Source organism: Moschus berezovskii, chromosome 1 (assembly GCF_049115385.1).
Source record: "Moschus berezovskii isolate FMDL1 chromosome 1, NW_MosBer_1.0, whole genome shotgun sequence".
In the NCBI taxonomy this organism is placed as follows: Eukaryota; Metazoa; Chordata; class Mammalia; order Artiodactyla; family Moschidae; genus Moschus; species Moschus berezovskii.
In genome coordinates this window covers 22,639,168-22,652,679 of record NC_142460.1, presented here as the reverse complement: position 1 = coordinate 22,652,679, position 13,512 = coordinate 22,639,168, and the positions used below count along the sequence as shown (strand labels likewise).

General features: G+C 43.2%; 1 protein-coding gene across 9 annotated transcripts in view; it reads right to left on the bottom strand.

The window, feature by feature from the left end:
* TIAM1 (TIAM Rac1 associated GEF 1) overlaps positions 1–13,512 on the bottom strand; it is a 314,669-nt gene that overhangs the window by 84,046 nt on the left and 217,111 nt on the right. For all 9 annotated transcript variants that reach the window (XM_055421403.2, XM_055421410.2, XM_055421462.2 and 6 more), the window contains one exon: positions 5,253–5,334. In XM_055421403.2, the coding sequence (XP_055277378.2) occupies positions 5,253–5,334 (82 nt within the window). The remainder of the gene's footprint in view (positions 1–5,252; positions 5,335–13,512) is intronic.

Sequence of the window (13,512 nt, the reverse complement as noted above, 5' to 3'; positions counted from 1 at the left end):
CATATTTTCCTCCCTGAAGTGTTCTACAATAGAAAGCAGTATCTGGTTTGTATGCTGATGTGTGCTAGTAACTTACATACACTGAAACTGAAGTACAGCAGGAAGCTGCTCTTAGATGCAAGTGTCGGAGAAAGATAAGCTGGCTTTAGACCCCTTAGTACCTTTGAGGTCAGAGACTCTCAGTTCTCTTAGGACTCAGGGACTCTTTAACTTCTGTGGAAACACCTCTGCCAACATGAACTGGACAATGAGAATACATGGCTTAGCTGAGCTTATTAGCTATGCATCTTGAGAGTCCCTTGCACTGCAAGAAGATCCATCCAGTCCATCCTAAAGGAAATCAGTCCTGAATATTCATTGGAAGGACTGATGCTGAAGCTGAAACTCCAGTTCTTTGGCCACCTGATGCGAAGAACTGACTCCTTTGAAAAGACCCTGATGCTGGGAAAGACTGAAGGTGGGAGGAGAAGGGGACGACAGAGAATGAGATGGCTGGATGACATCACCGACTCAATGGACATGAGTTTGAGTGACCTCCGGGAGTTGGTGATGGACAGGGAGGCCTGGCATGCTGTGGTCCATGGGGTGGCAAAGAGTCAGACACGACTGAGCGACTGAACTGAACTGAACTGGAGGCTGTCCAAGGTAAAGTCCAGGAACTAGTAGAGACAGGATGCAACTGACAGCAATATAAGGATGGAAAGCAAGACTAAGCATCAAGAAACTCATCGTTTGATACCACCATGCTCTCCAAGCATGGGGCTTTGCCATTTACAAAAGCAGGGGAGGTCCAGGACAGGACCCCTGCTTCTTTATGTCAGGTCATGCGAGAACTACAGCTGACAATACCTTCTGGGTTGATTTCTGATGCCCTGTAACCCCTTTGGTGTGGAAATGGAAACAGGTTCTGTAACTACTTCAGTCACTTTAATAAAAGTATAGGGACTCCCCAGACAGTCCAGTGGTTAAGACTTCACACTCCGAATACAAGGGGCGTGGGTTTGATCCATGGTCAGGGAAGTGAGATCCAAAATGCTGTGCAGCACAGCCAAAGAAACAGAAAGAACTTTAAAGAAATAAAATTTTTTAAAATATAAAAATATGGGCTTCCCTGGTGGCTCACTGGTGAAGAATCTGTCTGACAGCGCAAGTGACATGGGTTTGATCCCTGTTAAGGGAAGATACCCTGGAGAAGGAAATGACAACCCACTCCAGTATTCTTGCCTGGGAAATCTCAAAGACCCAGAAGCCTCATAAGCTATGTAGTCCATGGGATAGCAAAGAGTCAGACATGACTTATAGCAACTGAACAAAAACACAAAAATACAACAGTTTTAGGCCCAGTTTCTGTTTTGGAGGCCCCCAAACCAGTGCATCTTGGAGTTTGATTCCAAGAACTTTGAAACTCAGCTCTCTTGCTTTCTGCTATGTTTCACTCTTACTCAAGAGAAATAAAATAAACCAAAGAGAAAAGAGTAACTGACATGGTGCATTTCAGTTCGGAGGACCCAGACACTTATTTGTAGCACTGCTGCCAATTACTACTTTTATTCCTGAGGTCATGCTTCTGCTACAATAAAAAGCATTTCATACACATGTATCCCTTGCCATCAAAAACATCTGCTAGCTTGATGATGTCTTTCGTTTTAAGGTCAAGAAGTAAAATAGCATGAAAAATAACTCAAGTGGCCAGGGGATGGAAGTTAGGTTTTCTTCATTAGGACAAAGCACTCCAGTGAAAGTGGTCTGAGAGGTTCAAATAAGCCTCTGCCTGTGGGAGGGGCTATAGAAGGAATATTGAAGGTGTTGCTGCCTAGTAAAGGATCTGTAGATTTTCAAATGCTAAAAAGCCCAATAAGTTAATTCAGAGAGAAATGGTAAGCAAGCATACGGAGTAAACTTTGTATCTGTTCACCAGGTATTCTGTTGTTGCTCTTCAGTTGCTAAGTCATGTCCGACTCTTTGAGACCCCATGGACTGCAGCCAGGCCCTTGTCCTCCACTATCTCCTGGAGCTTGCTCAAACTCATGTCCACTGAGTCGGTGATGCCATTCAACCATCTCATCCTCTGTCGCCCCTTCTCCTCCTGCTCTCAATCTTCCCCAGCATCAGGGTCTTTTCCAGTGAGTCAGCTCTTCACATCACGTGGCGGAAAGTATTCGAACTTCAGCATCAATCCTTCCAATAAATATTCAGGATTGATTTCCTTTAGAATTGACTGGTTTGATTTCCCTGCTGTCCAAGACTCTCAAGAGTCTTTTCCAGCACCACAATTCAAAAGCATCAATTCTTCAGCACGCAGCCTCCTTTATGGTTTTCTAGTTCTTCTCTTTAAAAAAAAAAAAAAGAAAGTATATATTTATTTGGCCGCACTGGGTCTTTGTTGCACCAGGCGGGCTCTCTAGTGACACATGGGTTTAATTGCCCGGTATGTGTGGGATCTTAGTTCCCTGACCAAGGATCAGACCAGGGTCCCCTGTATTGCAAGGAGGATACCTAACCACCAGGGAAGTCCCCTAGTCCTCCTTCTATCCAGCACCTAATAGGCCTACACTTCTCTGCCTACCCACCCAATCCCCAGCTCCAGCCACTTGCTTTGACGAGAATACTGGCAATGAGCCAGTGACTGGTTCACCACCTCCCCTCTTTGCCTTCTGCCAAGAAACAGACAATGTCCCAAGTGGCAGTTGCTCCAGGCCTAGGTCCTGGCGTGAGGACAACAGAAAGACAGGGTCGCAGAGGAGGCAGGGTGAACAGGAGAAAGAATTCCACTGTTCGGAGCCAGGGGGCTTTGGTGACTGCCATTGCCTCAGCTAACCTCGCCCCGCCTGACTAATCTACCCCGATAGAGTATGGGTTCCCCTACAAATTGTATTCAAGCAATTCAAATCTTCTGCTGTCCAAGTCATCAAGTGTAACGCTAAGCAGACCGGTGTTGAATCCATGGAAAAATACTACATCTTTAACGACACCAGAATCAGACAACTGTGTGGGAAAGCACTAATTGACTGCTGTTCTTTGAAAAAAGGCCTGATTACAAGTTTGACTCCTGCCTGAAATCTGGGATCTTGGATTTTGGGAGGGTTCCCAACACCCTAATGGAGCTCATTGTATCTAAAAATCTGTAGAGACAGTGTGGGTTATGCTGAACACCTGCTTTCCTCCTGGAAGGCTGAGTCCTGGTACATGCAAGGCAGAGGGTGCCTATGTGAACAGCCTCCTAATCAAAACCCTGGGCATTAAACCCTAACAAACCTCCTACCAGACAATGTAGTTCACAACATTGTCACAGCTCGCTGCTGAGAGAACTGCAGACTTGCCGTGTGACTGGGATGGACTTTTGGAGGTCTGCACCTGGTGTCCTAGCACCTCACCCCACATGCCTCTCCCTTTTACTGATGCTATTTTGTATAGTTTTGCTGTAATAAATCATGGCCATGAACACGACTCTAAGTGCAGTGACTGTTCTTAGTGAATCAGCAAACCTAACAGTGGTCTCAGTTCAGTTCAGTTCAGCCACTCAGCCATGTCCAACTCTTTGTGACCCCATGAATCGCAGCACACCAGGCCCCCCTGTCCATCACCAACTCCCGGAGTTCACTCAAACTCATGTCCATCAACTCGGTGATGCCATCCGGCCATCTTATTCTCTATCATCCCCTTCTCCTCCCGCCCCCAATCCTTCCCAGCATCAGGGTCTTTTCCAATGAGTCAACTCTTCGCATGAGGTGGCCAAAGTACTGGAGTTTCAGTTTTAGCATCAGTCCTTCCAATGAACACCCAGGATTGATCTCCTTTAGAATGGACTGGTTGGATCTCCTTGCAGTATAAGGGATTCTCAAGAGTCTTCTCCAGCACCACAGTTCAAAAGCATCAATTCTTCGGTGCTCAGCTTTCTCCACAATCCAACTCTCACATCCATACATGACCATGGGAAAAACCGGACCTTGCTTGGCAAAGTAATGTCTCTGCTTTTTAATATACTATCTAGGTTGGTCATAACTTTCCTTCCAAGGAGTAAGCATCTTTTAATTTCATGGCTGCAATCACCATCTGCAGTGATTTTGGAACCCCCCAAAATAAAGTCTGACAGTGTTTCCACTGTTTTCCCATCTATTTCCCATGAAGTGATGGGACCAGATGCCATGATCTTTGTTTTCTGAATGTTGAGCTTCAAGCCAACCTTTTCACTCTCCTCTTTCACTTTCATCAAGAGACTTTTGAGTTCCTCTTCACTTTCTGCCATAAGGGTGGTGTCATCTGCATATCTGAGGTTATCGATATTTCTCCCAGCAATCTTGATTCCAGCTTGTGCTTCTTCCAGCCCAGCATTCCTCATGATGTACTCTGCATATAAGTTAAATAAGCAGGGTGACAATACACAGCCTTGACGCACTCCTTTTCCTATTTGGAACCAGTCCATTGCTCCATGGGTGCCCCAGCTCACATCAATGTAAGCTCCTTTAACACCATCTGCGAGGGATGGAGAACAATACTATTTGGGGGGACAGAGGTGCGAAAGGATAGTTTCTTCACAACTTGGAATTGTTGTTCAGTTACTCAGTCGTGTCTGACTCTTTTGCAACTCCATGGACTGTTGCCCTCTAGGCTCCTCTGTCCATGGGATTTTCCTGGCAAGAATACTGAGTGGATTGCCATTTCCATCTCCAGGGGATCTTCCTGACCCAGGGATCAAATTCATGTCTCCTATAGTGGCAGGCGGATTCTGTTACCACTGAGCCATCTAGGAAGCCCTTCTTCATTACTCAGTTCAGTTCAGTTCAGTCGTTCAGTCATGTCCGACTCTTTGCGACCCCATGAATAACAGCACGCCAGGCATCCCTGTCCATCACCAACTCCCGGAGTTCACTCAAACTCATGACCATCAAGTCGGTGATGCCATCCAGCCATCTCACTCTCTGTCGTCCCTGTCTCCTCCCGCCCCCAATCCTTCCCAGCAGGCTACATTATAATATAAAATTATCTATTCTCAATAAATCCACTCCTTTTTTATGACAGAAAAATCCAGAAGATTAAAGTCACAAAATTTAAAGCTAAAGTCGTCATCATACAGAGGGTAAATATCTTTTTTTTTCCCCCTTAGTTCCGCTGAGCTGCAAAGCACAGAAGCCAGATGGGTTATCTGTTTTAAATGGTCCCCAAAGGTTTTATTGAATTGTAAATAAGTACATATTTATGCAAGAATTGTTTTCACGTGAAGAACACCAAAGATCAAAGAAAAATAAACATACCATAATTATCACCAGCTGTATCTGACTTCTCAATCTGGATGTTCTGAGTGACTTTTGGACAAATTTCAATTTCTTTGTACAGCTGAAAATGACAAAGAGAAACCTAATTAGGACTACATTATAAATAACTTATTAGAAACAGTCATCAATTTGTAAATCTATTTTTTCACAACTGACACTTGACATCAAATTCGCATCACATCCCAGTTATTTTTCTTGAACTGACCCCATTAAGACTTAACATGGAAACTTTTAAAAACTTATATTCCAAAATTTAGCTACAGTTCCGGTTTCTTAATGATTCCTTGGCATACTTTATATACAATTTTTTCCCACCCTATATCTATCACAGACCTGAAAAATAATGCTAAGGTAATCAAAAATCTCCAGTACTAGGGAAAAACATTAACATCAAGAAAATGCTATAAAGATCTTGATATGGAATCCACAGAAATAGGAGAAATCCCTGTGCTTCTGTTCATATGCCAGTTTTGCTCAAAAAGTCCACAATATGCAGAGAAAAATTACAGCACTGAGACAAAAAAATCATATAAATGACAATATTCTCTTCTAGTCATTGAATTATACAAAAGTATTGAGAAAACTTGAGTACATAAATCAATCAAATCTCTTGGAAACCCAAGAAAAACTGGGAAAAGAGATAAGAGAAATTAGTGGTTTATTAAGAAATTTTATTATAATTAATTAAATTGATACTTCATATTTCAATGGGCTTCCCCTGTGGCTCAGCTGATAAAGAATCCGCCTGCAATGTGGGAGACCTGGATTTGATTTCTGAGTTGGGAAGATCCCCTGGAGAAGGGAATCGCTACCCACTCCAGTATTCTGGCCTGGAGAATTCCATGGACTGTAGTCCATGGGGTCACAAAGAGTTGCACAACTGAGCGACTTTCACTTCACTTCTTTTAAGACTGACTGGTTTGATCTCCTTGCTGTCCAAGGTACTCTCAGGAGTCTTCTCCAGCACCACAGTTTGAAGGCATCAATTCTCTGGCTCTCTGCCTTCTTTGCTTCTGCTGCTAAGTCGCTTCAGTCGTGTCCGACTCTGTGCAACCCCATAGACAGCAGCCCACCAGGCTCTGCCATCCCTGGGATTCTCCAGGCAAGAATGGGTTGCCATTTCCTTCTCCTCTGCCTTCTTTGCTGCTGCTGCTGTTGCTAAGTCGCTCCAGTCGTGTCCGACTCTGTGCGACCCCATAGACGGCAGCCCACCAGGCTCCCCCGTCCCTGGGATTCTCCAGGCAAGAGTACTGGAGTGGGGTGCCATTGCCTTCTCCGTCTGCCTTCTTTAGGGTTATCTAAATCATAAATAGCTTTCCTCGTGGCTCAGATGGTAAAGAATCGACTTGCACGGTGAAGACCTGGGTTTGATCCCTGGCTTGGCAAGATCCCCTGGAGAAGGGAACAGCTACTCACCCCAGTATTCTGGCCTGGAGAATTCCAAGGACTTTATAGTCCATGGGGTTGCGAAGAGTCACACAAGTGAACAACTTTCACTTTCATGTTTCAGTGTCTGGACTTGGCATCATCATGGCCATAACTTATGAAGGTTTTATTTACCACATGTTCTCACCCTTCACATGTTCTCTATGAGATTTTACAAAGGAAGAGAAAAAGGCGCAGAGAAAGTACTTTCCTAAGATCAGAAAGCCAGCCTGGGCAGAGCTAGGATTTGAATGCAGGTTTCCCTGGTTCCAGCACTGAAGTGCTCCCCACTACACTATAACGCCTCCCAGACTGCCTCCTGGTGGAACTCAGGGGTACCACAGTGAAGGATACAAGCCTTCCTTCCATGGAACGAACTGGGAGTGTGTCACTGACATGCAGACACTGCTGTGTGTAAAACAGATAGCTGTGGGAAGCTGCTGTACAGCACTGGAGCCCAGCTCGGCGCCCTGTGATGACCTAGGCGGGTGGGATGGGGGCGGGGGTGGAGATATATGTATTCATATGGCTGATTCGCGTTGCTGTAGAGCAGAAACCAACATAATCGTAAACCAATTATATTCCCCCACACCCCCCCAAAAAAATCTCATTTCTTAGGTAAGCAAGCAGTAGTAGTATTAGTCGCTCAGTCATGTCTGACTCTTTGGGACCCCATGGATTGTGGCTCGCCAGGCTCCTCTGTTCATGGAACTCTCCAGGCAAAGATACTGGAGGGGGTTGCCATTTCCTACTCCAGGAGGTCTTCCTGACCCAGGGATCGAACCTGGGTCTCCTGCACTGCAGGCAGATTCTTTACCATCTGAGCCACCAGGGAATCCCAAAGTAAGTAAGCCAAAGGACATCTCCAAAAATTTATGACAGAAGTTCCAAAAAAAATAAACGTGTCAGAGGTGCATATGGAATTTTTAAAACTGTCATTTAATTTCAAAAGGAAAATCTCTTTTGAGCCAAAGTCAGTAAGAGAAAGCTCTTCTTGGGCACTGAAGAGAAGTCTCAAGGGATTATTTTAACTTGCTCCCATCTTAGTCATCTGTCCAGGAATAATTTCATTCATGCCAAGAATGAAAAGAAAACACAGGTTTCTTTCTGTTCACTGTCTTAGGGCAGTTGACAGGTAGGAGAGGTAAGCCGAATGAACACTTAGGAATCAGGAGCCTGGAAACAGGTTAAGTCAAGAGGCTGGGGTGGAAGAGGGGCTGGAAATGTTGACCCTACAAGCCCAGAGCCTCTGCTGCTGCTGCTGCTGCTGATAAGTCACTTCAGTCGTGTCCGACTCTGTGTGACCCCATAGACGGAAGCCCACCAGGCTCCCCCGTCCCTGGGATTCTCCAGGCTAGACCACTGGAGTGGGTTGCCATTTCCTTCTCCAATGTGTGAAAGTGAAGTCGCTCAGTCGTGTCCGACCAGAGCCTCTAGAACACCCTAATTTAATGCAACTTCCATCAAATGCAAAGTGCTGAGGGCATAACTTAATATCATTTTCTGTCTATATACTTCAGAAAAAGTTCCATACCAATGCATTCTGCATTTAGAAGACATCAGTTCTAACACTGATCTTTAGTTCAGAAAATACAGTCACAAAAATTATACATTACCAAATATAATCAATGCTATGATGTATTTTACAATGTCATGGAATGCTCTATAAAATGTTATGAAATGTACTTATTACTTCAACTTCTTTGGAACCTTAGTTTGATTTTTTTCAATTTCCTTGAAAGCCAAACTCTCTCCCCTAGGTGGCAGTATATCACCATTTGTTTTAGTCATCTCCGGCACGTTCCAAATGGCTCTCTACAGATCCAGTGGGAGTTTAGCTTCGTAAATAAGCTTTCCTATTCTTTCATAGTATTGCCTCCTACTCTTCTTTGTAATTGGTGTGAAAGTCTTTGTGTTTTTCCACCAGTCTCAGACAGTAACTTCGTATAATACTGGACCCTTGATTGTGTGGTCCTTAGGCCAGGTGAACAAAAACTGGATTTTTTAAACCTCTAAAGTATGTAAAATTTCAAGAAGGATCTGCACTTTAAAATACATTTTTGATGAAATCAGAATATCTGACACCAGAAATTTTCAAATTCCACAGTTTTAAACATATCTTTAGCAAAAATGTATCACACACACTCCCTATGCTATTAAATCAACAATGATGCATATTATCCTTCTTTTCAAAAACCAGATTAAAGACCATCAGATGTCAAAAAATGATCTGATTACCCCGGAACTTGAGTTGTCAAGTGAATGTCACATTCATTTCTTACCAGGTCTTCTTGGGGTGCTGGGTCCAAGCCACTATCATGCATTGCCTGAATGACAGCTCACCAGCCTCCTGCTCTCCCAGCCCCTTCCCCAAGGCTCATGGGCCACACATTAGCCACAGTGAGCCTATTAAGACAGGAGTCAAATGAAGCCCTTGTCTCTTGGGGTTTCACCTCTCACTTGGGCCTGACAAGCCCTCCTGCTCCCCTTCTCCCTCACCTCCTGAATTCAACACCCCCTCACCACCCCGCCACTGATCCTCCTCAAACACGAGTAAACCACCTCCACCACCACCCCCCTTCCCCTGGCAGGCCTCACCCGGCTTGGTTCCCTGACCCTAGAACACATTCCCCCAAAATACCTCTATGACTCACTTTCTCACCTCGCTCACCACCTGCTCAAACATCACGTCTAAAAGGAGAAGCATGATCACCTTCAGATGTCCATTTTTCTCTTTCCATTTATATCCTGACCTTTGCTTTCCCAGCACTTAGCATCCCCGGAAATACTACCCATTTGCCTGTTTTGTCAAAAATATTTACATGTTTTATATCAGTCTTCACAACCTGGACGTATTTTCCATAAACAGTAGAAACTTTCCTGTTGTTCTCAGTGCCTAGAACAGCGAGCATGGTGCCAGGCACATAACAAATGCTAAATAAATATCTGCTGGATGAATCCATCGATCGATTGATCAGGGTTGTTGCAAACTCTATTCCTAGTTGTCTTTTTAAGAAAAACATATTTAATTATGGGTTTTCAAAAAAACAAGTGCCTCCATATTCATTATCAGTCTACAGATTGGACCAAATAACCACCTAATTATGAAAAAGTAGCCAAGCAGGTATTGCTTATATTTAAACGTAATTATCAAGTGAAAGTGAAAGTCGCTCAGTTGTGTCCGACTTTATACAGTTCATGAATTCTCCAGGCCAGAATACTGGAGTGGGTAGCTGTTCCCTTTTCCAGGTCATCTTCCCGACCCAGGAATTGAACTGGGGTTTCCTGCATTGCAGGTGGATTCTTTACCAGCTGAGCTACCAGGGAAGCCCATAATTAGCAAAGCAGGTAAGTATAATACATAAGTAGAAGACTGACTATTCATGGCTTTTCTTAAGCAAAGGAATCCCCAGCCCCACAAAATAAATCTACTAGATGCCCCCTGCAAAAAAAAGATCTTTAAAATACAGTACACAGTTTTGCTAATAAATATTGATCTTCTAACTCAAGAATTTTTGACAAAACAATGGCAGAGAATAAGATGTTTCGGGACAGTCATCTATGAATGAGTCACTTTTCAGGACAGGACTCTAAACATCTTGAGTTTCGTTCATTCATCAGAAATACAATGGAGGCGGGTTATGGAAACCAGTTAGCCATGAGTGGGCTGATGCTTGTTCAGTAAGGGTCAATAAATAAAATATCTGTAAAATCTCAAAAGCATCCAGAACATTGTGTGTTCAGAAACCCTCTGCCCCAGAATAACATCTCACCCAGCTTAATGGCCAAAAGCAGAGATTGGAAACCATGGATGTATGGACATAATTCGAGGGGTCTGTGAACTGGGATGCTGAAAAAGCCTGAAATCTTTATATTCACTAATCTGTAACTGAAACGTAGCATTTCCTTCAATTATTAATGAACGGAAGCAACAGACACGGCAATATAAGCAGTGTGTCTGTGACCTTGTCACAACCAGAAATCACAGTTATTTTTACACCACATTCTAGTTGCTGCTAATATTTCAAAATATTATTTATGCTCATCACTACTTCAGAACAGCGGCAGGTGTCAGACCAACCACTGTCTGATTATTTAATGAGCTATTAAGTAAGCATGTGTATTATCTATAATTTTTTAAATATCTTTCATAACCAATTCAACACAATAAGGCCATGGGTAATCCTATGTATTCCATTTCATGGGACTGAAAACATTATTCTGAAATGGGATCCGCAGGCTGTACCAGGGTGCCAAAGATATCCCAAGAACAAAAAGTTTAAAATCTTGGTAAAAATAGAGGTGCCCATTAGCAGTATTCACTCACAGTCTGAACAGCGGAGTGAGTAAGAGTTTGGCATTTACTTCCTCAGGAATCTCAGCTAGAGACCTTCTGCAACTGGGCAAGGAAGAATACCATGATCTCCCTGTATTTCAGGTTCCTGTTTTTAAATGGCAATTGTAATAGGTACATAGCAATTGTTAGTCTCCTGTACTGGATGAGACCACACAATGGCCAAGACTTAAAAATAATAAGGAAGTCAATATAATTTCAAAAGATGTGCCTTAAGCATTCTCCTGTGTATAAGATATGAAGGACATGAAAGTTCCTTAGGCTTGATCCCCGTCATTTAGGATATAAAAGATTCATTAATTACACGATACAAACTACATGATCTAATAGCTATTTCAGTGTTAACAGCAAAGCACTCTCCTTTCTTAAGTAAGAAAATGGATTTTCTTTCTTCTACTCACAGAGCACAAAGTCAGGGCTTTCCTCATGCCAGAGAAAAAAATAAATCAGCCACTGTTAAAAGTACCTTTCTCTGCATTAAACTTTATGATTTAAGTGATGGTTGAAAAATAGTCATTTTGTTCTTCTTCTATTTCATGACATGATAGCCAAAGCAATCTTGAATAGCCAAAGCAATCTTGAGGAAGAAGAATGGAACTGGGGGAATTAACCTGCCGGACTTCAGGCTCTATTACAAAGCCACAGTCATCAAGACAGTATGGTACTGGCATAAAGACAGAAATATAGATCAATGGAACAAAATAGAAAGCCCAGAGATAAACCCACGCTCCTATGGACACCTTATCTTCGACAAAGGAGGCAAGAATATAAAATGGAGAAAAGACAGTCTCTTTAACAAGTGGTGCTGGGAAAACTGGTCAGCCACTTGTAAAAGAATGAAACTAGAACACTTCCTAACACCATACACCAAAATAAACTCAAAATGGATTAAAGATCTAAATGTAAGACCAGAAACTATAAAACTCCTAGAGGAGAACGTAGGCAAAACACTCTCCGACATAAATCACAGCAGGATCCTCCAAGACCCACCTCCCAGAATATTGGAAATAAAAGCAAAAATAAACAAATGGGACCTAATTAAAATCAAAAGCTTCTGTACAGCAAAGGAAACTCTAAGCAAGGTGAGAAGACAACCTGCAGAATGGGAGACAATAATAGCAAATGAAGCAACTGATAAAGGATTAATCTCCAAATTATACAAGCAGCTCCTGCAGCTCAATTCCAGAAAACTAAGTGACCCAATCAAAAAATGGGCCAAAGAACTAAACAGACATTTCTCCAAAGAAGACATAAAGATGGCTAATAAACACATGAAAAAATGCTCAACATCCCTCATCATCAGAGAAATGCAAATCAAAACCACAATGAGATACCATTTCACACCAGTCAGAATGGCTGCTATCCAAAAGTCTACATGCAATAAGTGCTGGAGAGGGTGTGGAGAGAAGGGAACCCTCTTACACTGTTGGTGGGAATGCAAACTAGTACAGCCACTATGGAGAACAGTGTGGAGATTCCTCAGAAAACTGGAAATAGAACTGCCATATGATCCAGCGATCGCACTCCTGGGCATACACACCGAGGAAACCAGAATTGAAAGAGACACGTGTACTCCAATGTTCATTGCAGCACTGTTTATAATAGCCAGGACATGGAAGCAACCTAGATGTCCATCTGCAGATGAATGGATAAGAAAGCTTTGGTACATAGACACAATGGAGTATTTCTCAGCCATCAAAAAGAATGCATTTGAATCAGTTTTAATGAGGTGGGTGAAATTGGAGCCAACTATACAGAGTGAAGTAAGCCAGAAAGAAGAACATCAATACCGTATATTAACGCATACATATGGAATTTAGAAAAATGGTAACCTGAACCCTGTATAAGAGACTGCAAAAGAGACATAGGCATTTAGAACAGTCTTTGGGACTCTGTGGGAGAGGGTGAAGGTGGAATGACTGGGGAGAATGGAATTGTAGCATGTATATTATCATAAGTGACCAGTCCAGGTTCGACGCATAAATTTTCCTCTGTTCATTTCTTTGCATTTGTGCTTTTTCAATAAAATTCTTTTTTAGATATTGAAAAAAAAAAAAACCAGACCCTCACAGTATGTATAAGGTATTAAAGAAGAGCTATGGCGGGAAATCTAGGATAGAGGAGTCTAGCAATGGAGGGTGGGAGTGTGTATTTCAGGTGGGGCCTCCTGGGAAGACCGTACAATAATGGGCTTGTGAGCAGAGGCTTTCGTGGGGAAGTGAGCCACAGCGATGCTGGCCGAAATGACCCGTGGAGATGCACCTTGAGGAGGATCTGCTTGGGGTGCTCAAACAGCAGTGCGGGCTCGGTGTGGCCGGAACAGAGTAAACTCGGTAGGAGATGCCTCGGGGAGGCAGCTGGAGCCCACGGAGAGCTTCAAGGGCCTCTGTTAGGACTTCACATTTCCTTCTGGCCCTGTGGAAGGTCTTGAAGGGGCAAGGGCGGAAGCAGGGAAACCCG